This window comes from Eleginops maclovinus, chromosome 2, assembly GCF_036324505.1.
Source record: "Eleginops maclovinus isolate JMC-PN-2008 ecotype Puerto Natales chromosome 2, JC_Emac_rtc_rv5, whole genome shotgun sequence".
NCBI lineage: Eukaryota > Metazoa > Chordata > Actinopteri > Perciformes > Eleginopidae > Eleginops > Eleginops maclovinus.
In genome coordinates, this window is record NC_086350.1 from 4271831 (window position 1) to 4298954 (window position 27124).

The 27124-nt window shown below is 40.8% G+C and overlaps 1 protein-coding gene across 2 annotated transcripts; it reads right to left on the minus strand.

Annotated features, from left to right (window-relative positions):
* Positions 1 to 1832: 1832 nt before the first annotated feature.
* swap70b (switching B cell complex subunit SWAP70b) lies at positions 1833 to 26540 on the minus strand. 2 transcript variants are annotated; one of them, XM_063907312.1, is made up of 12 exons: positions 26361 to 26540; positions 24264 to 24404; positions 16877 to 17050; positions 14689 to 14916; positions 14138 to 14284; positions 13662 to 13770; positions 13151 to 13332; positions 9705 to 9812; positions 8477 to 8643; positions 6238 to 6436; positions 5361 to 5457; positions 1833 to 3386 (listed from the first exon to the last, which is right to left on the minus strand). In XM_063907312.1, exons 1-12 carry the CDS (start codon positions 26454 to 26456, stop codon positions 3268 to 3270), a joined length of 1767 nt encoding a protein of 588 aa, XP_063763382.1. In that variant the 5' UTR covers positions 26457 to 26540; the 3' UTR covers positions 1833 to 3267. The 2 variants fall into 2 exon arrangements, with proteins under 2 accessions (XP_063763382.1, XP_063763374.1); XM_063907304.1 differs by having other exon boundaries at positions 13151 to 13371.
* Positions 26541 to 27124: the final 584 nt, after the last annotated feature.

A 27124-nucleotide genomic window follows, 5' to 3' on the forward strand; every position in this document is an offset into this window, starting at 1 on the left:
TCAGGCATTTACGCTTATTGAAACTTGTCAGGATTAGACGCTCATTGTCAGGTTGCTCGGAGGGCGGACAAGTTCCTGCCCTGCAGATTAAGCACAGAGAAACGCTGCGTGGCGCTCAGTTCTTTGTCAAACACAGGCAACTCTCAGTTTGAGTGAGGGCGGAAAGAAACGACTACTTTCTGTACTAATGTCGATCTGCCGATTTTTGTACTTTCTTCTAGATTTATCGATTTCATTATTTTACCTATAAAATGTCCAAAAAGTGTCCAAGGTGATGTCTTTAAATGTCTTCTCCTGTCAGTCCAAAACCCAAAGATATTCAGTTGGACACAATTTAAAACAGAGAAAAGCAATTATTTCACGATCAAAATAACTGGCGATTATTTTTCCGTCTATCAAATGGACTAATGGTGCTCCTTCATAGGTTAGATTGAAGCATCACCTCAGAGAATGGATGAAATTAACATCATTATGTGAGAATCTGGAATTATTAGCATTAATGAAATGGTTCTATCCACTCCATATTTAATCGTATGTATACCACTTAAGATCCATAACCCCAAAATACTCAATGAACAAATGAATTCCAAGAGCTAATTGTGAGCCTTTTATTGTCTCGTTTGGCTTAAAGTAATATGAGCAATCAATTCATTATCCAAATAGTTGCAGATCGTTTTTCTTGATTTTCTACTTAAGTTATGTCTGGAAGCCAAACATATTCAAATAGTTGACATTTTGCTTGATTATTGATGAAGACAACAATACAAATCAACAATAAACTTAGCTTCACCAATAATGACTTTCTCTCTCTGCAATCCCTCATTTACATAATTGTTGGCGAGATAGTTGGAGATTTAAATTGAAACTTTGCTAATTCATTTCGATCTTTGAAGTCCCGTGATTTAACCTTTGAGAAATTTAGATTGTTGTGTCAAAAAGATGTCTGGAAATACAACGTTTGATTACTTGTAGTGTTAAACCAAAGTTTTTCTTAATAATACATTTTGCAGTATCATCTGCGATTGGCAAGTATGTTTAATTCCCTTTTAGTCCTTACTACACTCCCTTACGTGCCCCAGATCTAATGTAACTAAAGTCCCGGACAGACAACAACCAGACGATACAAAAACAGAACATTTAGTTACCCATAATGATATAACAGTCCATGATCCTAACGATATTCTCTGTTTCCTACATGGCCGGATAATGAGCCACTGTATTTTGGAAAATTGAACATCCAGACAGGGAAGTCATGGAATTGAAGTCTCAGTTTTTCTCCACTACGGTGTCCCCAGGTGAGACACAGTTAACACATACATGTATTTATTATTACAGTACAACAGTGAGTGTGGCTCCCCATGTTGTCTTTTGCTGATTAGGAATACTGAACCCCGGTCTGTAGTGGCGTTGTGTTGTGGGGCTCTAGCCCCCTCTGGTGGTCATATGATGGTTTGGTTAAAAGGTTTGGGAGTTTTAAGAACTCTATCCATCATCTGTTTTATCCACTAAATCAGTCCCTTTCCGTTGCTGTTTTGGGAGTCCATTTCTCCCACTTTTTTATTTATTTACAATTTCCATTATGTAACCTTCCTCTGCAACCCACTACCCCTGTTTCATTATGAACACCTATCTACGATATTTTGACTGAAAACCTGTCCCTTGTTTGTGGATTCTCTTCATAATAAACACATAGCACTTATAGATTATCATAAAGGGCTTATACATATCATAGTGTAGTGTCGTTTGGAGAATCTGTTGTGCATTATTTTCTAGAACATTTATATTTAAAAAGGTCGATTCCACATCGAAATACACTCAGAAGAAAACACCAGTTATTCCACGTGTGTTTTATTCCATAGTTCAGTCTTCAGCTTTTTACATATATATAAAAACATAAAATAGAAAATCAAAAGTTTACTCTTGACAGTATCAAAGGCACTGATGGTTACAACAACAACAACAACAACAACAACAACAACAACACAGTACTGATGTTCAGCAGTTAGCATTCTTGTTTGGAGTGTGATTTTCTGACAGTGTTTACAGTCAAGAAATGTTTAAGGGAAAGATTCTAATCTAAACAGAAAAACTGGAGGAAAAAAGCGCTTTCCTGATACTGAGAAATATTTAGTGAATCATACTGTACATCGCATTTCAATGTAGGCAGTTTTTTTTAAGAAGACAACTTTGTTAAACATCTGTGACTTTACATTAGACATGTCATCCGGATGCTGCCCTCATACAACACTTCACTAGCAGGAGTAAGCAAAACGATATGTACAAAAATCCCTTCTTTTTTAATGTAAATATGACCCCAACAAGTTAAGAAACAACAGGAAAGAGAACAGGTTGTTGCCGTTTTAGAAGATCACACTATTTTAAAGACAGCACACCTTGATAGGAGCGGATTAACGTCTAACTTTGAACGAGTCCCTTTAAAGTAGTGCATTTTAAACGTGGTCCAACTTGGTATCACCATGCCGGAAATACTTCAGGTCACACCAGACATCAACGTCCAGGTGATTGTGTGTGTGTGTGTGTATTTACAATTGAGTTGTTACTCTCACATAGATTTATAGAAAACATGCGGCCCACAGTCTTTGTGGCGATTGGTGTACTTTTCTCAGCCCCTGAATTAGAAGTCTTCAAATTGTGTGTGGTTGCGGTACATTTTATCGACTGTTATGCTAGGACTGATTTGTCGATGGCACTAGGTAAAAGTTGAATCAAATCTAAACTGTTAAAACATTTGAGACGGCCTGCACAAGCCCAGTCCTTTTATATGTTCCATCTGTGATGGTTGTCAGGGTTAAAAAAAATCAATTGATGACCCAAAACTTTGCCAATGTGCTCTTCAAACTTTATAAATATCTTCCATCCTGTAGTCCAACACACTACCCATTTACACTGAAAGCTGCTCAATTATAAAAGACCAAGCAGCTGACATGGTGATCAATCCATTTGACAACACAGCTAAAAGTCTTAATGCTCATTTTGTGAAAATGTGACTTGAGTTTCTGTCCTGCTCCTTTAATTAATGTATGACAGGCGGGTAGGTGCTGGTTCTCAGGAACGACTACAAAGAGGGATAAAGTAATGCATTACTTAATGCCCCCTCATCATAAAATGCCTCATACCACCTTGGTAAATCTTGAATTTGGAGAGCACTCTGTCTTCCAGGCGTTACTTAAACACGTTGCGTCACAGACCGTATATCCCAGCAGCCCTCTCTTCTTCTCTTGTGATTATTAGACATGTTTGCAGTCTCTACTGGGCCTGGGCCTCCGGGTTCTTCATCTCCTGCCATTTCTTCTGCCTGTGACTGAGCTCTGCGTCAGAAAAGGCTGCAGGGCCCCAGTTGGTGATCATCTGCTGTCCCTTGGACCCTGAAGGGAAAGGTAGGAGTATTTCAGTCATGGTGGACCGTAACTCCCAACGATTTTATCATGGGCCAATATTAGTCACTCTAATGCACTGATAACAGCGGTCAGGCTCTGGTCTGAGGTGACTCTTCTATACTTCATTGCACGGGTGTCAGCTACAGAGAAAGCGTCCCATGTTGCTGTTTGTAATCATGGCCACTAGGGCTGCAAGATATGAGGAAGATATTCAATAGTGATAATACTTATAAATAGACAGATATTCAAGTGTACTCGGCACAGCACTAAGCGCCTGGGAAACTCCGTTGTGCCTGTAGCCAGCGACAATGTAACTCACTGAACAATTCCCCGGGCTGCACATAAAGCCTGCACCGTTCCAACAATGACTTTGAGCTGCACTTTGTTCTGCACATTGTATGTAAATATATGTATCAGTGCAGACTCCGTACTTTTTTTAACAGTTTGTTTTAAAACCGTAGCTTACCTTCATATTATTGTTATTTATTGTGTCTGTGTGAATCTGTTTTTCTTTCTCCATCTGTCGCTGCATAAACTCCTGAATTTCCCCACGGGGATTAATAAAGGTAAATCTTATCTAACTCAGATTTTGTATTTTAGCGTACTTCTGTATTACAAGTTGAAATGAACACAAAAGACATCAATAAAAAAAGAATGATTGTAAAATGCTGATTTCTACTGCCATCTTGGAAACAAACTAAAAAGGTCTGGGGGGAAATAGAAGTTTCATTGTGTTTATTATGTAAGTTGAAATCATATCACTCATTCTATTTTAATAGGAGGTCATTTTCCATAGTGTTTATATTAATGCAGACATCTTTAGAGACTCCTCTCGCTTTAAATAGGTCAGGCTTTTATTATCAGAATTTAAAAGATACAGATCTTCATGAGAAACAAATTGGGAGTGCTATGGCAAGTCATCCACAAAGATTCCATGAACTGCAGTAATGATTTGATCTTTAATGTTATCTTGAACTGCACTCTAGCCTCTTAGGTTTCGACGCAGTCTGATTAACTGTGAAAAAGTGAAGCCGTTTTAATCACAACCTTCTCCACCAAAAGAGGTTGTCCATTAAAGTCGTCATCTTTACTTTGTAGTAAACAACATTCCTAATACGAAGCCTCCAGCCTGTGGAATTTAGATTCCTTACTGTTAGGTTTTCTCCCTCAGGCATCTTTATATGTGTGTTCGCACGGTGCATAGTTGGCTGAGAGAGTATGACAAAACAGTCTCAGCTTGAAAAATTAAAATAGTTTTTCCTCTAAATCTCCCAATAAACTCTATCGGGACATTAGAGGGGTGAAGGCGCCATTAAGTTAATTCATGGCAGGAGTTTGTAGCTTTAGGGGAAAACAACTCAAGCTCTCAAACTCTCAGTTTAAACGCTAAAAATAAATAATTTAATTGTAAAAACTTCAGTACTGTGCATAAAGCAAACAGCCCCACAGTGCAAGAGGAGACCATAAAAGCCGCCCAGTGGTACCACGATGTTCTTATGTCCAATCTGGTAATAATAAGAGTCATAAAGTTTCATTTGTGTAGTTATTTTCTGACACAGATGCAGCTTTAACAATATGGCACCCAACACAAGATCAACAGAAAACAGGATTCAGGTCCAACGTCAAAAATGTAGAAGAAATAAAGCAAATGAATAAATAAAATGGATAGACTGACACCGCCATTTGTGAGGAAGCGACTTGGTTGCATATCTATACGCGGGACAGTATTAAACAGCCATTTCCTTTACATTAGGAGGGTCATGCAGGGCTATAGAGTGCTGCAGGGAAATACAGCGAGTGTTCGATATAAGGAAAACCGTAAGCAGTTCAGCTTCAACCTTGTTCTAACCCCGAAATCAAGCCTTGACCCATCAAAGGTGTCTCCGCTCTCAAAGCGTAGCACTCTGATTGGTCCTCTCAAAGATAGAAGAACAAACAGAGATGTGTTGCTGCTGATGTTACCTGGTTGAATGAGCCGCAGCATGCCCTCGTGTTCAGCCACCTTGTGCTTCCAGGTCTTCGTGTTGTTGGCCGCGTCTTCCAGCGTCTTCATCACCGTCTGTCTCACACGAGAAAACACAAAGTTATAAACAGCTGGAGCACCGGATCAACAAATGACATATGGTTATCTTATGAGCTGCCTCCCATCCAGCAGTCATATACTTACACCACGTGGTAAAAAAAGGTACTCAGCTACTAAGAACTGACCATATGTTATACTAGTATTAATAAGTCACACTGAGAATGTATTTGCCTGCTATAATAGGGAGTGTGTGTATGAATCCTGTCTCCGTAACAACAGGTATAAACTGTGTGAGAACTGTAACACGTTGTTGTCATTATGGCTCTATTTTATGTAGAATTACTACATATAACTGTAGATCCTTGAACAAGAACTACGATGTTTCCATAAATAAATAAGACATACTTTCCCTATTAGTGTGGTGCATTTTGGATTTGGCATTTAATGAATTAAGAGAGTTTTTCTTTAACTCAATACGATGTTTGTACCAAGCAATCCAACATAGCCACCCCTGGTATTTCATTTTACAAATAGTAGATTACTCAAATGAATATAGCCCCCTCTTTTCCTGCAGCTGTGCAGAAATAACTAGTTGAAACAAAACCAAAAAACTTCAGAAAGCCACACAGCATCTTTTAAATCAATACTATGAATGAAAACTGTTTATTGCAGCTCTGCGAAATCTATTGTTCTCCTAATAAGTAACTGATGGGTCGGGAGGAGCTGCACATGACTTTTTTCTCTCTCAGTTTTTCCTGCAGTTTCCTACTGAGCCGTAGTGTAATCTAGATCCTCATCCAGAGGCTCTGGGCTGACCTGGTACTGCTCCAGCGCTCCCTGCCGCTCCTGCTCCAGCTGATCCAGCTGCTTCATGGCTGCCTGCAGAGCGCTCTCTTTGATCAGACGCTCCCTCTCCAGCTCCTGTTTCTCAGCCTCCGTCGCTGCGATGGCGCGCTGCTGCTGCAGGTGGAACTCCTCCAGCTCCGCCCTCTTTACGGCCTCCTCCTCCAGTAACCTGCCCCCCACACACACACACACATTAAACATGGTTCAGTATACGTTATGTATGAGTAGGCCTCTTGCGTCCAGCTGAGCCCTGCAGTAGACTCTCATTAAACTCTTTCTCAGGCATATTGTAATATTATTATTGAGCACTAAGTGTCCATGCATGCACTTATCACCTTTTATAAATCACAGAAACCAACCTTTTTGAAATAAGGATGAATTGTGCAGTTTAATATATTTGTTTCTATATTTATCTTCCCTAAATTCTCCAATACTTGCTTTAATCTTTTTCCTACTATGTCTACAGTATGACCAAACACAATAAAGCAAAGGTCTCCGATCAAACATTCAGAATAAACTGGATCCTGATCAAAGTTCATAGTAGGTAATTTTTTGGGGCAATTCCCACCATCGATATATACTCTATGTATTTATAACTAAAGGTGTTGGAAAACATTACACTTCTCATGGGTTGTAAACGTTGAAAGTAATGAATGCATTAAATAATGTCAACCTATCTTAATCTAAAGGATGTAAAGAAAGTTTCCTCAGTCTAAAGAAAGAATTAACTTGCACATAAATAAAAAGAAGGGTGGAGGATGCTGTCCGTCAGCAGGTGGCGCTGTAGTGCAATTATGAACTCTTCATTAAAGTAAAGAAGCTACTAATTGCATTGTTGAATAAATGTAACGTGCATGTTTTATATTCTTTATCAAACATAACGAAGGCAGTCGAGATTTTTTGGACCCAAAATGAGGTCACTATTGTTCACTTTGATTTCTTCAGAAATTCTAATTGTTTGGGTGTTATATCTCTTGCATAAATTATAATAATTAAAACACTGGGCTTCCCCATTTGGATGTTACGTCTTGCTAACAGGACCTGCTGTTGTGACAAAATAACTCCCATGTTTCCTTTGGCATGATGACGATTGAAACGTTGCTGGGAAATAGATGTTGCTAAACCATTTGCCAACTGTCTGCGCACTGAGCAAGCGACTGAAATCCCCCCTTCAACTTCTCCTCAGCAAACCTTTGTCTGCGTCTGAATAAAAACATGGCGGACTCTCCAATGATTAAACACTGATAGCCGTCTCTGTGACCCAGCGGTTTAATTTGAGCAGTGTGGTCAGTATGCTGCTGACATGCTCACTAATGCTTAGTCAAACGTGAGGTGGAAAGTAAATGTCAGCAAAGAGGAAGGAAGAAGGAGAGGAGGAGGGAGAGAGGAGGAGGGGAGAGGGAAGTACAATGTCTGGCTGTTTGAAAAAAAGAGGGGCAGAGTCAGTCCATGTGATTAATGTTGAGGATAAACTAGTTAGTGATCATGAAGTTAAATATACACAATCTGAGTGGATCAAAAAGAAGGGCAGACAGCAGTTTCATGCATCCAAACGTTTGTTTGTGCTTCTGAACTCACACACTTTTATGAGAGCTGTTTGGTTAATGATGCATTTTTATGATGGCCAGTCATGCTGTGAAGTGAGTTCAATTTAGAGTCGCAACCAACGCTGCTAGTGAATTATCCCTGAGTCGCTCTAGGTTTGATAGATAAATTTTTTGGTCTATGAATAGTTTCCATCCCAGATTCTGATGTCTTTTGATGTCTTGTTTTTTTTAGCCAAAAACCCAAATATACTCAGATAAATCCGATACAAAAACTGAGGAAAGAGGGAATTCCCGTATTTGAAAACCGCGTTTCCTGCCATTTTTGCATATGCATTGAGTTTAATAATGAGCCGTTATCAGAGAGTAGTTGACGAATCATTGCAGCTCTACTTTCATTCAGGTGTTTTCATTCTAACTCGACGTACTTTCATCTGAATTAGTTTGTTATTGATGCAATATTAGTCAAACTGAACAACAAATGTCAAGATGTCAGTTTGGGCTCTTTAAAGTTGTGATTAATTCATAGTTGCAGCCCATGTTTGACTTTTCTCAAACTCTGTAACTTTCTCTTAAACAACCCCTGATCATTTGCTTAGTGGCAGAATAACTTTGTCCAAAGGCTCTCCGTATTATAATACATTTCTCCCTCCTTGGTGACTGACCGTGCCTGCAGCCTGCGGACGGCCTCCTCGTCCTGCCGGGCTCTCCTCTCGTCCTCCAGAGCGTCCTCCAGCTGGCGGTACATGCCCTCCATGTCCTTGACCCGCTGCAGGTACTGCTCCAGCTCCGTGGACTTCTGTGCCACCTGCTCCTCCATCTGCTGGCGGACCTGCAGACCCAGGACAAACAGGAGGAGGTCAGTGTCTATAATCCTGATGAAGTCTTATTTAATAATATGTCCAGAAGGAAAGCATGCCTTCCCCTCCCAGTGATGGGTTCCGTTGGGTAATGTGTGTGTTCTGTGTGCACTCCAAAGTGTTCTTGCCTGTGACTTATCAGCATATCACTTGAATCTTGGTGTCACTTTTATCAGATGAACGTTTGCTTTATCAGTTATTTGAATTAGAATTTTAAAATGTTGGTTACTATGTCAAATATTGATTACCTCCAGCTTCTAAAAAGGTGCTTTTGCTATCTGTCATTTCATTTTACTGCTATTAGAATCATCTTTGGCCACTGAGAATTTGTAATGGCCATATTTCACAATTTTCTGATGTTTTTGAAAATGAGTTCATTTCAAATAATTAACTCATCATATTATATAAAGTCTGTTTGAACCTCTCAAAGTTAGCTCTAGTGCGATACATACATTCTACATGTATCACTTTCACTAAAAGTGTTGAAGTTCAAACTTCCTGAAAAACAGTAAATGATTGAAGATAAACTTTCATACTGCTCCGAGCATGTTGATATGATATCAGTAGGCAGTGAAGCGCAGTATAGGTGCTTTTTCCGTGGTGCCATTTACTTAACGTACCCTCCAGGAACAAGTGTGTGTCTCTCATTACATTCTGAGAAAATGTGCAGTGAGATCATCCACCTGAATTAAAGTACTGACTCTCAGCTTCCCTCTTAGCTGTTGTGTGACTTTCAGGGTTAGTTTGAATTGTTAAAAGTGGGGTTGAAAGAGGAACCTATCCACAGTCAGCCCCCACTTTACTATAGCACTGAAGCATTAACCCACTAACTTCGACACGTTGTTTAGTTCGTGGGTGTGTTTGTTTCGTTCTGATGATCATTTTTACATTTAATCCATCCTGACACCTGTAGCTAAACATCTCTAAAGTTCTCTGCTAATGAAAGCCCCTTACACTGTATCTAAAAGAGGACGTTGTATTTATTTAAGTTGCTCTTGATCTGACGTAACCTCTCTGTGAAACATGCACATACTATTTTCTCTCTCTCGATGTCCATGATGTAGCGGTCCTGGAGCTCCGTCTGAGTCTGAAGACGCTTCCGTTCTTCTTCTGCTGCTTTCGCCGCCGCCTCTTCCAGAGCCTGGCCAAAAAGAAAAACAAACAAAAAATGTCAAATGGATAAATAACAATTCAAAAGCACCTTCAGTGTTTTCTGATGACTGTATTTCACCGTTAAATTACGGGGAAATACATTTTTATCAGAAGGAATGACACTATCTATTTTGAAGGAGTTTGAAGTTCTCCACAGAAGTGAATGCATTACCTCTTTCATTTTAAAGTAATCCCTATTCAACAAACAGAGAGGTGTAGGCTCCAAACAGGAAATGAGAGTAAACATAAGTAGAGCCCACTACTCAAAAACGTCCTGCTAAGTAATGCGGATCCATCAGAACATTATCAGGTGAATTGGGAAACTATCACTGAAAGTCGGTGGTCACAAGCGAATATTTTAACCCCACCACCCCCCTTCTCCATATTCCTTCCTTGAGTTCTTCAAACTTTGCTTTCAGACACAACTCAGGCATTATTTTGGGTTGAATCTGCAAGACATCTGTTTTCTGAAACTGAAGAGACTCAATCTACTGGCTTCATTTGCTGAGATTCACTTTTGATAAAAGCTGAAATGATGCAAGATTGTAATCATAGGAACAAGAGGAGGATTTCTTTGTGTGAGGTTTGTAAACCAATATTCAAAGTGTCGCCAGATTCACTTTTCTTTTGGAACGAGTTTCGCCTGCTCTGCACTTTATTTCCATTTTAGCAGCTTCCTTGAGGCGCTTACGATCTGTCACCTGATCCCAACCTGACCGGATTTACAAAAGGTTGATGCCTAAAAACATTTCAAACTCAGAATACAATTAAAGAAAAACAAATCAGGCAGGCGATTCTCTTCTTTCAATTAAAAATCTACCATCAAGAGCGAGAGCCAGGAAGGATGTTGGAGTTAAACAGGCGTCTTGGAGTTTGTTATTTGCACAGAAGTCTCCACGTCTCTAGTGTTGTACATAAAGCAGATGTAAAAAGAGAAATGATATTTAAGTTGATTAGGTTTAAGCGAGTGGTTTAAGCAGTAACCTCATTTTGACTCATGTCACCCAGCTGTCAAGACTGCGACTACATATAGCAGCACAGTGCCTATTGTGAGTGTGTGTGTGTGTGTGTGTATGTGTGTGTGTGAGAGAGATCATTGTGCATTCATGCAGACATCTCTGCAGTCTTTCACCTCAATGGCAGAGGGTTGTGCATTGATGGGAGGGCAGAGTCGTCCCTCACAGAGACAAACTGTGTGTTGAACAACATCGCCGTGAGACTGTTGCTCGTCCCGGTTCGTCACGGCTCTGCTGATGAAGCTGCGCTAAACTCTCTCTGCTGAGTAATGGTGATTGTGTCTTTATGACACCGGCTACACTTAGATAGCTGATTAGACTTTGGTGGTCAAAGGTCAGGCTCACTGTGACCTCAAAAGCCATGACTCAGTCATTAGTGTCCTTATTATACCAACGGCACAGAGAAGTCTTTGTGTATCTACGTATTTTTAGCACACCACTACTTATGTAATTACCCTGGTGTACGTACTGTTTTTGTACTCTTTTGATTATACGTTTTATTATTACTTGTGCTTTCCTTTATCTAAGTCTAAACTTATATGGACCTTTTTGTTTACCAGCACTGTCTGTAATGCTGTGCATGTCCCCCTGCAGAACAAATAACGGATCTAAAGCTGAGACAGTAATAGTAGTTTAGCTCAGTTGAAGATAATCCTCTGAGATGTATGTCTTAATGATGTGAACACTAAGTAAAACCACATCTGTTTCCAAAGTTCACCTTCTTTCTTTTCCTCATTCTTTTTCAATGAACTGGTCTAAAGACAACACAAGTGGAGCAGGCAGAAGTATTGAAATGGCAATTAGTCATTAGGCTACCTCTATTTATTGGAACTGAAAATGAGGCTTACAGGTACCGGGTTTCACAGTTGTTGAGAATTAGGAATCTAAATGAGTCTGATCGTGTAATATGTTCAGTTTAATGCACCTGCTCTAAGCTCAAATGTGCGAATATCACACCATGAAAAAACTCTGCTGTAGGATTTACTCTAGATTTAGTCATGTCTTCACACACATGTAAAGCTACAGTAGTTTAAAGCGACTGCATGACTTCCTGTTAACTTCACGGCATTAACAGGAAGCGGCCGTTAGTCTTCAGTATTTGTGAATCCACACAATCTCAGGCTGTCAGACGCAGTGTCAACAGGCAGGAGTGTGAGTCAGGTTCAGGGAGACTTACTGGAAAAACGTGCTGAAAGCGGCCCCTTGTTCTGCTTCCTGGTTCAATACACATTCATGTGTGATCAGGGGGGGGTGGAGGGGGGGGCTGTTATTGGTATTCATGAGCTGTGAGTTTCAGAGGAGACCCACCACGGTTTGTAAGGGACCTGCTTTAGTTATTGTGTGAGCAGTGTGTTCATAAAAGGAAAATACTCAATTTAAGTATTTGAAAGTGTCCTTGTTTGTAATGCTGGCTGCTCCTGACACTGGGACGGGTCAAATCCTTTTCCTTTGTTTGTAAAAGTCTCCTCTGTGGGACGAATAATGGTTTTCTGACGATCAGATGTAGATTTGAGTGTAATATTTCTATTTCATTAGCTAAAAGATCAGAACCCCCACCACTGACATTATCCCAGGAAGGATCAAGGTTCCAAAACCAACATTACCATAGTTATCTTGGTGTTATTTGCCTCAGATGGATGAATGGGAACATTTATTCATATCTCACTTTAAGAGTGAAGCTTGATGAGGAATGTATCTTCACACGTGCTTCTGTGCTTTTATTTTAGTTCTTGCCTATTTTTAAAGTACAGGAAGTGATTTAATACTCATACAGCTGTACATGTAGATCACTGTTTACATCGGCAGGCTGATCTCTGAAACTCCAAATAGAGGGATGAAATTCTGTCTTAAATGCACATCATTTCTTTGGTGGCACTTTGAAGCTTTCTGACGTTTTCCTTGATTTTCTACTTCTTAATTACATTGACTTTAATTTGGTCTATGTTGTCATTGATGTTGTTTTTTTAATCTGTACACACGTTATCTAATGTGTGTCCTGGTAGAGGGATCCTCCTCTGTTGCTCTCCCAGAAGGTTCTTCATTTTATTCACTGATCGTTTTTACACGGCAAGGCTTTGAGGACAGATGGTTCACATGTAAAGCTCCCTGAGACTTATGGGTAATCTATGATATTGTAAATAAAATGTCATTGATTGACACCATTGATGTTTATTCGTCATCATGGAGACCTGCTTCTGCTTTCAAAGAAACACCCCGACCTATTTTGGATAGAAAAATATGGCCAATAGGAACCAATCCCTCACCAGAGGTTTCCTGGACAGACGAGGTTCACAGAGGGAGCTCTCCTCACCTTCCTCATGTTCTCCAGCTCCAGCTGTTTGGCCTCGTTGGCCGTCTGCAGCTCCGACATCCTCAGCTGCAGCTCCTCCTGCTCCGCCTGCAGCTTCAGGCGCATCTCCCGCCGCTTCTGCCGGGCCTCGCGGTGCGGCATGGGCCGGCCCTGACGCAGCAGACTCACACAGGTCTGCACGGCTGAGAGGGGGAGAGGGGATGTAACCGTCAGGGATGTGACTGATCAGATCAACCACACAAATTAGAGAAACCTTTGGAGTAATGTTTCAAAAGTATCATTTGACAAATGTTTATGAAGCATAAAAGGAATATTCTTCGGTTAGAGCTGATATTATTTGTGGTTTGATAATCAAAAGGCAACTGATCACTCAATGATCAGCGTCTCAGATGGAAGTATTTGAGGCTTTTATTTCTTTTCCTTTTCAATGATTTAAACCAAACATCTTTAGGTTTTGCCGTGTGAAGCCGGACAATATGAGACATGAAGTCACCTAGGGTTCACCACTCACCCTGGATCCACTCCTGCTTTTTCTTCTTGTCCGACGCACTGATTTCAAAGCTCTTGTGTGACGACTTGATGAGGAAGAGACACTTCTTCCCTTCTTTATCTTGCAACGGCTGCAGCAAAAAACATAATTACATGAGCTTTTTCTGACAATTTTATGTAAAACATCTGTATCAATCGGAAAATTAAAAACCTTTCTTAAATAAGTTGCCAACAAACGTTCCATCATTTGAATAATCAGCTTGTTGTTTTGGCTGTAATTCAGTATCCAGTTTTTGTGTGCAAAAACTCTTCATTTGTAAAGTATCGAGGCTTTCAAATAATTGTAGCAGCAGTCAGAGAAGAGTACACTGTTTTCAGAGTAAAGGCTAAGTATGTAGCATGACTCAAATTGAGTAAATGCACTTATTTACAGGACATATTCCTGATATTTTCCACACTCTGGTCTCATTTTCTTCATGAAAAGCAGTGAGTTCTTGCCTCCACACTGCAGCATCCGTCAAGTAAAATGTCTCCTTTCTTTTCCGCCAGGTCCTCCCCGACGAAGTAAGAGATGGAGTTGAGCTTCAGCATGAACCAGCGCTCTGTCCAGTTCTTCCTCTTGTGACCTTTCTTCATCATGTAGCCCTGCAGGCAGAGAGGAGGACATGAAGTCATGAAGGCATCGTCTACAGACTGTGATACTGAGCTTTACCTGCATTCTTCGTCCAAATGTGTTAAAAAACAAATGTTTGCTGTACTTAAATGCTGTCCTTCTACTCTGAACGTGAACTCCGTGACGAGGAAAACGAACAGACTGCTACACGACCACAAACCTTCACTTCCTTATTTTATGTATTCTAAAGGGCATTTTTTATTCCTGATTCATTCTGTTTCCCATCAGTGTCCGCCTTTATCCTCAGCGTTATTGTTTCGACACAATAACGGGTGATCTAGACATTGTGTCTTCGTTACATACATGACTCTAACTTCTCCTGGACGTCCTGCTCTCAGCCGTGCAGACCAGAGACCTGTTTTATTATTCAGCTGACCTGTTTTAGCACGTCCATGATGAGCTCCTGGTAAACCTCGTTGATGCCCATGGAGAGCGTCTGGCGGTCCATGCCCTTGATGAACTGTCCCGAGCCCACCAGCAGGATGAGCTCCCAGGCGTTCAGACTCTGCTGCCTCACGCTCAGCTGCACCTTGTAGTCCTCGAAGCGCTCCTCCACCCAGCTGCCCCCCATCGCCTCCGTTAGCTTACGCAGGAAGTACTCGATCTGTGGAGGACACACAAGCAGCGTTTAAAACACAAATACACTCCTGCTGCTTCTTCTTATCGGACTCAGAGTCAGTATTTTCCTTCTTTGCTGACTGTGCCCATTGGTCCTAGTATTAATCATTAATTTATACAGTTACCTAGCTGATTTGATCGACCACAGTTCAGCACCATAAACTAAAAGCTTAGAGGAAGTGATTTGATAAGTTAGTTAAGAAAACAAACTCAGTCACAAGAAAAAAGTCCATCATTGAAAATGTTACTTAAAGAAGCCCTATTATTTACCCGGTTCTCCCTTTCCTGTAGTGTGTTCTATAGGTTTTAGTGCATGTAAATGGTCTGCAAAGGCTAAAATCTCAAAGTTTCTCCATCAGACTCCTTTGTTTACTTCTGAAACGTAGTGACATCATTACGTACCACTCGTGCTTCTATTGGCTATCGTCCCAACACATTGTACGGGATAGGCTAAGGGGCAGGACATCTGTAAGAGGTTGTCCAAGCACAACAGAGCCGGCCAGCTAACCAATCAGAGCAGACTGGGCTCTGGTTTCAGACAGAGGGTGAAAAGAGGAGCTGCAGCACAGGCAGTATGAGAAACATAAAGAGCTTTCTGAACATTAAAGCATGGAGACATGTCCCAGTAGAGGAATAAAAGTACACACAGGGAGTACTTAGTCTGTGCAAGGACACACAAGCATGGTAACAACAATTACATTCTATATTTTTTAATCTGTTAAAGCATTTAAACTGAAAGCCACTGCTCCTGTCTTGTATTTTTCCTTCTAGTCATCTCTCTACATGGGCTCATTGCAGCATATAAATCTACATTTCTTCCTGTGATTCAACTCCAGGGTTTGTTATACCCAACAATAAATCCTCCAGTGTTTGTAAAAGAACAGGAAGCGGGAAACTTCCTTTTCTGCTCTTGGTCAACAGATGCTATAAGCGGCACAGAGGCAACACATGTACAACATCTAAAATCCACTTTTTGAACGAGATCTCATTTCTACGAGTTGTGAGAGCACAGGGAAGTCAATTTAGTTGTACAAAAAACATTTCCGTTAATCACTTCCTCCTTTTGGATGAGTAACCAACTGTTTTGGTAGAGATCTATCCGGCCGTTAGTGGAGAATATGGAGGGAATGTTAAAATGGGGGACTCGTCTCCCGGTATACAGCCAGTTTACAATTTCATAGTGTATCCATTAGGATCTAAAATCAGCTTTGTGGACACCAAGAAACATGCAGTCTTAGTTTGGACTGATAACGTTGATATCAAATACTTACTTTTCCCCATCAGACTCAAGAAACTTTCTCAGTTCAGATGTTTTATTTCCACAGAGCTTTTTATTCAACATGAACGCATTGAGCTGTTAAACATCCATTTAAGTTGGTGAAATATTGTATGATGTAAGACTTCAGTCAGATATGGTGTTTTGTGCACCAATATATACATTATTTTTAGTTCATATCCAGCCATAGTCTCAATTGTTAAAGTACTGCTAAACTGAACATATAGTTTGAAATATTGATATTTTTACTGCTATTTTTAGAGCGTGGATCAGGTTTGTAAACCCCTGCTCCTATGATACTTGAAAGGAAGAGCGGCAAACCTGCGAAATGTGGACCTGGAACCATACTTATTTGTCATTTTTCCATTGGAAAAAGTTGTAACTATTCTCAAATGAGTTGGCTGTTTGGAAGTCTAATGTAGAACAAAACATCAACATTTGTTAAGCTCTTCCTGTCTTTTCATGCAAATCTCCTAATATGTAAGGTAACTGAAGCTGTTAGAAATGAAGTGGAGATTCCCCTCCCCTGGAGGAGAAGTAGAAAGTGGCATGAGAATAAGTTAAGTACAAGTCTTTCTGATGAATACATACACTTACATTCCACCAATACAGAGTACACTAAAGCTGGTTTGTCTCAACGATATTAAAGTCCCGCTCCGTTCACACCCACCTCCTCAGTGACGATGATCAGTGGGTATCGGTCCTCGGACAGGAAGTTGAAGATGCACCAGACCTTGAAGGCGTCGTCGTTGGAGATGAGCAGCTGACTCTGATCCAGGTTCTTCCTCGAGCACAACGTCCAGCACATCCTGTTGAAGTCCTGATGGTCAAAGTTCCCCGTCACCTGAGGAAGAGGAGAACCACAAGGACTCTGGTGAGGATGTGTGTTTTTACCGTGGAGCTGTTCAGTTTCAGTATTCAGCGATAACAAAGCAAAGACTAGAGAAATGTCCCCCAAAAACGTACCCTTTTTGTTATTGTTTGTCATTGTTAGACATCTCACAACCAGTCAGGTTAATCTTGTGACCCTTCAAATGTTGAATTAGACAGAATACTTCCTCTCCTACAAACACGGCATGAATCTGTGCATGAACAGCTGTGCAAAGAAAAGTGGTCCCTTAAGAAGGAAAACATCGTCAAATTCCAGATTAGTTAAGAAGGAGTCTCTTGAAATGGGTACACTCTGTGCTTTGGAGGAGAAATGTTCTCCTCGATCCACCGAACAGGAGCGTCACCATGGAGACTCCTGGCAGGAGGAGTACCTCTCGTCCCGCTGGCAGCCAAACAAGCCACCAGAAAACAAAGCCCTCAGCGATCTGAACACTGAGAGTCTGAAACTGAACTCACCGAGCGACACGTTCACGGTCTAAGATTAGAATAAACAACTCAGTGGTTAGAGCAGCACAGCATGAAGAAGCAGGTTTCATAACTCCACACATTATGATGCAATATTTCTGACCAAAACCGTTGGGAGAGGAGAGGGGATCCCACACACCGCTGTCTATCAGGGTACGGCACACGTCTGGGAATCCATATCCTAAAATCTCCCAGTTATTTATTTATTTCAGTGTTCTGTGCTCTGAGAATAAAGGCATGAAGCTGAAGAGAATAAAGTGCAGTCAGAGAAACTTTCTGAACAGGGTGTGTGTGTGTGTATGTGTGTGTGTGTGTGTGTGTGTGTGTGTGTGTGTGTGTGTGTGTGTGTGTGTGTGTGTGTGTGTGTGTGTGTGTGTGTGTGTGTGTGTGTGTGTGTGTGTGTGGAAACCTGAGCTGGATGTTCAAGTGAATCTACAACCAGGAATCACTGTTGATTAGAAGGTTACTATTATTAATACCCAGAATAAAAGTCAGCAGCTGTGTTTCGCTGCTTGAACGTACATGAGTTATAGTTTGCAGCCCTTCTGTAGCATTATATATTCCTCAGATGTATGTCTCTATATCTCTCTCAAACAGTTCTGAGAATAGATCGATACAAACATTTTTAGCTAATAAACTGAATAGGAAATGTGTACCGTGCTAGTCTTTAACTGAGCTGTGAAATAGAATACTAATTGTATAAGCAGGCAGGTCATTTGCATAATGTACCACATATTACATTTCATTTAGCTGATGCTTTTATCCAAAGCCACTTACAATAAGTGCAATAAACATATAGAATTAAACTCCGATCAACAAGGAAAGTGCAGATATATTCATTTCAAGCAAGTCATACCAAGTGCTGGTGAATTCGTTGCAAGGCCTAAGCTAAATCTATAAAGTGCTTTTTTTAAATACAGCTTTGTCAAAATATTTCTGAGACAGTCAGAAATCTGGTCTACCTGCTTCTGTCTTTTGTTGACCTGATAACCTAAGAAGTCATTTTAACACAGCAGTGATTTCAACATTTTCTAAAGGTGTTTTTACATTTTTATGCGGACAGTAAAAACTGTCAGTCTAGAATTTTGTTATAAAATGGGCTGAAAAACCTTCATTCATTGACCTTCATTCACAACTGCTGTTGTTACCCTCCTCTGGACACACAATCTGTGTTTGACTTTGTCCAAAAATACATTTTGGGTGGGGCTTCACTTTAATAAAGCTCGGCATGCGGATGTGAATCCTCTCAAAAAACAGGTCTGACGTGAGATCACAACAACAACAACAACAAAAATAGTCATCGTCTTATAAAGTCGGAAGTTGTGGAACACCTTGAGAAGAGTGTGTGTGTGTGTGTGTGTGTGTGTGTGTGTGTGTGTGTGTGTGTGTGTGTGTGTGTGTGTGTGTGTGTGTGTGTGAACTGATACACAAAAGCTGTTTTGTGTTGGGATGATGCTTTTCCCCAGGGACATTAAAGTATACCTAACTCTTCAGCAGCATCAGTGTGAGGATGAGGAAGATGCGCTGTGTTCAGGTGGTTTGCTGATCCACCCCGTGTGTGTAAATGAGTCAGCACAAACGGACTGCCACGATGACAGCAGTGAAGTTCGTCTCACATAATCGTCTCATGGCTCGCTGGCTCTCTCTCTCTCTCTCTCTCTGTCTCTCTCTCTCCATAAATCGCTCTCTCTCTGCCCAACGTAAACAATGACAGCCCTGTCAGCGCCGCACATGTTCATTAGGATTCAGGATCTGTGCGTCCCCTAACCCTGCAGCAGCAGCAGCTTCTACTCACACGGAAACTCCAGAGAGGGAGATGATTCAAATAGTTTCATTACCAGTTGAACAGGATCATCAGCTTTTTATCCAGAAGGCTTGTTGCAAATTAAGTTCCCCAGCAGTGACGGGACAGGTCATTACAAAAAGAGGAAGAGAGTAAATCATTTTCAAATGCTCTGAAGCACACAAATACCTAAAACAGTCTGCAGGTGTAAACGATAGCTCGACTTCTGAGCAGCAAATTCACCCGTACTACAAAACTCTCACATTATTTTAAAATGGAAACTTCCTAATGTGTGATTTTAGGATAAACTGATGCTAACAGAATGTCCCTTTTCCTACGGTTCATACATGTGAAGCTTTTCAATGCAGGCAGAAATGTGGCAGCTTTTTGTCACCTATCTCTAGTCCCATCCAACAGATAGTAGGTCACTTTTGTCCATGTGCTGAGGGAAGTGTCTCTGATATTTTCTTCCTTGCATCACAACACCATCTATTTATAGTCCCTACACGCTTTACTCTCAAATCTTATCACATGACTAATCACCTCCTCACTCCTTAAAAAGATTATAATGCTCAGTTTCTGTTGAGAGGTGTGGTTTAAATGTGTCTGATCTGATTTATAGTGTTAGCAACATTAGAAAACACCTCCAGGTAAAACACACCAGCACCACAAATTACAGCCTCCACATCATCATGAAGAAGAGCATCTCTTTCAAACTGATCACTCTTTGGTGAGAAGAGGATGTATTTATATTTAAAAACAGGATTTACAAATAAAAAAGTGTGAATGACAAAATGTTCTTTGAAACACTTCCAGCTACAGAAGAGGTTTAGACGGGGGGTTGCTACTTATCAGGCGAAAAACAGACCCTTTAAAACCATTTCGTAAAACATAAAGGGGAAAGTTTGAAAAGTGAAGTGTTCTGATAGAAACAGATAGTCCAAAAATACTCTCAGGGAATCCCCCATAAGTGTTCAGGGTGTGCAGCTGGTCATTGTGAGGAGTGATCGCTGGGTCACAGAGCATCACAGGAACGCTCCAGAAAACCACAAAGTGCCGAGTCCTGAGATCACCACTGCCACATCAACACTGAGCCTCCCAAACACATCTGTGACCGCCTCTGTCCTCAGATAAGGTAGAACACGAGTGCTGTGCTTTTTTATTTTCTGCTATAACTGGCCCGTCAGGATGAGGATAACACACGCATGCAGCATCTAGCATTGCTTCTAGCGGTGGAAAAGTAGCACCACAACAAGCATTGCATTTAAGTACGGTAGCCTTGTTCTCAGCTCTGTGACGATGCATTTTCCAGCCGATCCAAGAGGCTTTTCAAAGAGGTTATTTAGCTTAAGAGGTCGGAAAATCTTCTCAATTCAAGATAAAACTACATCCTGACATTCTCACATTGATTAATGATAAAGGGGAATTAAACTCGCCTAAAAAGTCATTAAGCGGTATAAATGGACAGTGGAGTTCAAGGTGCAATAATTCTCTTTGCGTCTGGTGGAGCGAAGTATCAAGCATCATAAAATGGAGAAAGTACACCTTCCTCTTAAGCACATAACTTGAGTAATCGTCCTCGGATTCACCAGCGAGTACTTCACACACACACACACACACACACACACGTGCAATTCAGGATTTCAAATTTGAATGATTATAGTTCCTTTTTTTAGCAACTCCATTCATGTGTAAAATGCGTCATATTACTTAGTTTCTGGTAAACACACACACACACACACACACACACACACACACACACACACACAGTTTCCTTGTGTGAGCGGGTGGAGTTTCCTCCGGGCTGAGAGCATTTGAATGCACAGACCGCCGCCCTCCTCACCCTCTATGGTCGCCTCCACCCCGATGGAAGCGGTGGGACAGTTGTGTGTGAGTGTTTATAGGAAAGTGTGTGTGTTGAGGGGGGGGGGGTTACCAACGTCTGCACATGAGGTCAAGTCTCTCTTCCTGAACGTCAATCTAGAATCTACATGTCCTTAAACAAAAGTGTCCCAGAACAGAGTGGAGTTTCACCTCTTAAATGTCACTAATAACAACACTGTGCAGCCAAATGTCGCTAAACAAAACACACTTAATATATAATAAATGATCCCAAAGATATGTATTTTCTGGGTATAAAATGAGACAAAAGACACCTAGATTATTAACCTAAAAACATGGAGGCTTGTATTTCAATATTTAGATCAGAGAAATCCACATAGTTAAATTACTATATGTATATCCGTGTGAAATAAGACCATTTAACAACCTTTAAGTTTCGTAAAAGGAAAGAGGACTCTAGGCTCGAGTGTGTGTGTTGCAATGTCACTCAGACAGAATTTATGCAATGTTGTTTGCCGTCAAACATGTTTTACAACTAACTCAGAAGAATCTAACTCAAAGGAAAAAGAGCCAGAACAAGGAAATAACTCATAACTTCAGAGGTAGTGAGGACAACCACAAGGAGCTTAGTGCTACAGTTTTGAATAATAAAAAGGTAGACGTGTCAGTCCTGCTTCAAACGTCTCAGCTGGTCGCATGTTTGAGGTTGAAAATCACACAATACACTTCGACCCTCCCTCTGAGGGAAGTCTCATTGTGTGACAAGTTTATCTCAAATACTCAGGACCTCAACCAAGGTCACACGCAGAGTGTCGACCCCTGTAAACAAGACAAACCCTCTGTAGGGAGTTTCAAACTGCAGACAGCTGATGGAAAATGTACAGATAAGAGAGTGATTTTTTCAGAGGGAGCATACAAGAAGATGTAGAAATATAACTCCTCTCTGTGACAGGACAACGAGGGTTCACTACAGACACATTTTGAGGTAAAAAGTTCTCGGACCTAGTTCATCAGTTTCTCCTTCCTCTGTCTGCGTTCCCATGGGATAGTTCTTTGGCCTTGGGGCTGCTGTAATCTCCCTTAAGGAGGGGCAGCCGGGGTGCTTTGTTGATGCCAGTCTATGACCGAGCACAAGCTGACCTGAGATGGTTTATTGTTTAGGGATGTCTAGAAGCCCTTATCTGGAACGTAGGTTCCCTGACGTACATTGTTAACCAACGTGCGACAGCTTTAGTTAGATTTAGGATCCATATTTGTTTAGTCTGGCGACTGAAGAATGTTGATTGTCCATTCTGAACTGGTTCAAACCTCGTATTGTAGTAGAGTTTTCAGAATTGGTCGGGCAGCCGCTCTGTCAACTCGTGGCTGCTGCACATGTCTTGTCAATTCTCCGGCCGTTAACTCCAGAATAAACCTTCAGTGTTTGCCATCAAAGCTCCAGCTCTCCCCGTGTCTCCCTGAGTTTCGTCTCCATTGCTTCAGAAGTTTCCACCACAAATTGGCGTCGTCGGCAGCATACCAACACATCTTCAGAACTGGTAAGTGTGATTTCAAACTCTTGCTTTTGAATATTGCCTTGCCAGTATCTGTGGTTGACGGTATCCTAAAAGTACCTGTGTGGAGTTGCTTTGTTTGATTTTGGCTAATGGACATTTGAGGCTTTCTAACGCCTAGGGGGTCGGTGTTTGGAGACTCTGTCCTGGCCGATTTTCTGTGGGTGTGCTGCGGGGTCATACACGCCTTCTACAAACACACAGCTGCTGTTCAAATAAACCTTTATAAACAGAGTAAGATTAAGGGAAACCTCTGTGGTTTGTAAGTGATGTTTCTCTGAGTTTCATCCGCATTGCTCCAGAGGTTTCCACCACAGTCACGACAACACGCGACAAGAATTCCAAACAGCCAGCAGGAATTCTATTTGAGTTCATCTCAGCTGGTGACATCACCAAGAGAAAGCCCCACTTTTTTTCCCACTTGTCATGATTCCCGGCATCACAATCGTCCCCGCTCCAGTCATGCAGTGACCCGTTATGACATCATCACAGAGGGACAGACAGACAGATGAATGAGCTGACTCAGCGTTCGATAAAACGGCTTTGTGTGTCTGTCAGAGCTCAATGACTGACGGACACAATGGAGCTCGTCACCAGCACCCTACACTCATACTGCCCGTCCATCAATGAGCTTCTGTAGTCTGTCACCGGCGCCTTCAATGATTGGCTGCAGCAGGGCACAACAACAATGTTGGACCTCCCTCCAGATACACCGTATGTGGCCTTTATTTCAGCTACAGATACAGAAGCTATAGAGCCATGGAGCGCCCATAAAGATAAAGAAACACATCTATATTGAGGCTGTATTATTGATGCTCCAACTGGACCCGTGTACGGTATTCATAATCATATTTTAACAAGTTCAGATACTAAATGATATACTTATCGTACTTATACCATCATTCACAGTTAAAATGTACTCTAAGCGAGGTCTAGAGGGGTATGGAGGGTGGGTTCAGGAGGAAGGATTTAAATGACGTAGTGATCTGACTGTGTATTACTGTGGTGCCTCACACATAAGTGACGTCCTCTACCGCCTCATCTGTAACTGAGGCTCAGCTCCAGTGTCTCATTAGGAGAACTTTAGAATTACACATGGTCACCTGCATCTCGTAACGAATAATAACTATTGTCTGCTTGTTTTCAGAAAGTCCTCTGAGCCTGGGGAGATTTGGAAAAGTTGAATACAGAGTTGTGTTAGGTTTCCTTTTTTGGACTCCTGATAATGTCTCATTCTCCTTATACCGTAAATAGATGAAGAGACACAGAGTGGTGACTCACTCAGCCTCAAATGGACTGTTCCCTCTGTCATATTGAGGAATGCAGTAGTGTTTCTCAATTGTTATAGACCCAACCTCAAACCTTGTTTCCCTAATTTCAGTGTTTTTTTAATATACATTTAATCCCATTTGGGGAAATTGTCCACTTCAACTGAATCATTTGTGATGCTAGGATCTTAAATCAAGGGCAGGCGGTTACGTACGCTAGAAACAGAAGGAGTATCGTGTGAAACGTGTCCGTACCTTATCCAGGATGAACTTGTTCAGGTACGGCATGTATCCCTGGGTGGAGACGGGACCCTCATCATCGTCTTTGAAATGTTCCTCCAGCGCCACGGGGTCGTGTGGGATGTTCAACACTGTGCATAAGTTGTGGGAAAGCACCTGGAAAGATGGAGGGAGAAAATATGACGTTGAAATGAAATAATATCGTCAGCGGTCCAAACAACAGAACAAAATATGAAATGAACAAAGATATGAAACAAAACCATCATCACGATCTTCACCGCTAGATCAAGGCACCATTTGCTTGATAAATAAATGACTGTAGTGATTACTTATTTATCATCATGTGCTACAAGAGTAATTTAGGATAGAAACAAAGGGATATCATTTGTAGCGTTTACTCAAGAAAAATATTTCTGGTGTTGTATTTGAGGAACTGGTTGTTTTCCAAGAGAGAGAGGATAAGGAAGACCTTGAAAAAGAACTCAAATATTTCCTTGTTTCACTCAAAGGCTGAAATACCCTTTTTACAGATCAAGCTCACCAGCCTCAGATTCTAACGCTGGTTTCTAAGAAATGTCTCTGCAACGAACAACCATTTTTATTACTGAATCATGGACTGGTTATTTTTTTCGAGGAATTGTTTAGTCTCTAAAATAAGAGGAAATAACATAGTGGAGAACTTCCAAGTAATTGTGTACGGTCAATGATGTAAAAATATTCAATTCAGTAACATGAATCACAAAACAACCAAAGAAAGAAATGGTAGTATTTGAGAAGCTGCCACCAACATTTATGGGTATTTTTGCTCAATAAATGACGAACGCTTGAATAATATTCTGTCTCTGAGGATTTAAACTGGATTTGCAACATTTGATAGGATACACAAAACAAAAACTGACTTTATTAGTCCCGTGCATCTTTGAGCAGAAAGCTTGTCTTGGTGATCAATCAACATACTACATACCATAGCCAAGTGCAACACTAAAACACTAATCCAGCTTTTATCAAAAAATGACAATAAACACGATCCACCACTCGGATACGTTTCATTCTGTGACATCAAACTCGGGTGGAAATACTTTCTCAATCAGATCTTCCAGTGGACACATTTTACGCTTTCGTGTATTTCCAGGACTTTCATCAACATGTTGCGTTCAGATGAGTAACACCGAGTTTACAGTCAGCAGAGTTTCACCTCTTTCAACACGTTCTAGTGAAAAGTTATCCAGAGTGTACAGAAGTTAACTAAAAATGAACCTTTTTAGATTCAGAGGCAACGTGTTTGACCTGTATTGACTGTTTCTTTTTGAGGCTGCTGAACAATGTGTGGCTGGCTCTGAAATATGTGAGTGTGTCATTCAGTTGTACACAGGTTGATGGTCAAACACAGGAAAGTGTGTGGTTTGGTTCAGATTTTTACCTTGACTGATTTACCCATTTAACCCTGATGGACAAAATATAGAAAATCAGCAAGCTATTCTATAACTAATAAATAATAAGTCTCCAATCTGATGATGAAATGTACAGTTTCAGTGTCATGTTACCATTTTCCCGCTTGTAGTAGAACCTACCTCTAACATGTTTAATTCTTACCCTGATATACAGTACATGTACACATTGACTAAGGAAACCTTTTCAATGTATTTGACATATTTTTACAGTGCATTATTAGTACTTTTTCCCAATCAAATGATAGGAAAAGGTTGTCGACTACTTGTTCTTGTCTTATCACGTTATTATTAATAACTTGACCCCATATAAGCGCTTATACTTTAGGACTCCATGTTTGTAGTTTTACCTTGAAACACAAATGTTGAATTGTCCTCGGGTGAACTCTTAGTCTAACTTTGAAGTATTTTTAGAAACACTGATTTAGCTTTTTTGTGTGTTTTTTTCCTGAAGTGGCAGATTCTTCTTGACAGGTGCGTCTCGCGGAGCACAGACACGCGCAGCTGTGTTTCCCACGAGGAGGAACCGCGAACATAAAGCAACATAAAGTGATTCATATGTACAGTTTGTACACAACTTTGACAGCAGCGGGAGAGTTTCCTGCTCGGCCAAACTCCAGCTCACACTGCCCCATAAAGATGAACCAAGTAAAAGTAAAGTTACCTTCAGCTGGGATTTGGACACTTTCCCGCTTTTGTCCACATCCAGAGCTGTGAACGCGTGCCAGATGGACCTGAGCAGCTCGTCCCGCAGCGCCATGATAAACCAAATGTAGAATAATCTCTCCTCTTCTTCTTCTCGTTCTCTGTGGTGGAGTGTGAACCTCTTCTCTTCCTCTGTGAACTTCAGCGGGACTGGATGAGGAAAAGTCACATGACGCGGTGTGTCTGTGAGTGTCAGTGAAGAGCAGCAGCACCGCGCAGCGAGAAGACAACACAACACCATAAACCATCGGAGGTTTTAATTAACATATATTATTTTAATATCTTTATATGTTTTGTTGTTCAAATATTTACAATTATTTTTAGAAATCCAGTTAGAAAACCTCACGGAGAACTCGTGCTGTACACCTGCTACACAAGTCCTGTTTAGGAACTTTAACTCGTTTTAAATCGTTTGTGTTTTTGTGAAATAAAAACTATATTTATTTATCCACTTACTATAATATGACTTTTTACATACAATACCATGTCGTTGTTTTATATTTTCGACATACTTTACTGTACATACATTTGTTTTTCAGCATATTATGAATTGTTGATCAAATATTTTAGACATACTTTACTTTAATGTTTTTCAGAATATTTTCAACACACAATAGTAGGATTTCTTCTAATATTTTTTGACATACTTGGCTTTTTACTCTACTATACTGTTAGTTTTTCGTCTGTACTATGACTACATCCTATATTCTGACTTTCTTTTTC

What these genes read in the sequence shown, in the direction of transcription:
- swap70b (XM_063907304.1), bottom strand. Translation starts at nt 26,456, where the DNA reads ATGGCGCTGCGGGACGAGCTGCTCAGGTCCATCTGGCACGCGTTCACA. An exon ending in TGATCATCGTCACTGAGGAG is followed by an intron (nt 14,917 to 16,876) that starts GTGGGTGTGAAC and finishes TGTCCTCCACAG; the next exon opens with ATCGAGTACTTCCTGCGTAA. An exon ending in GCTGCGGCTCATTCAACCAG is followed by an intron (nt 3,387 to 5,360) that starts GTAACATCAGCA and finishes CTTTCCCTTCAG; the next exon opens with GGTCCAAGGGACAGCAGATG.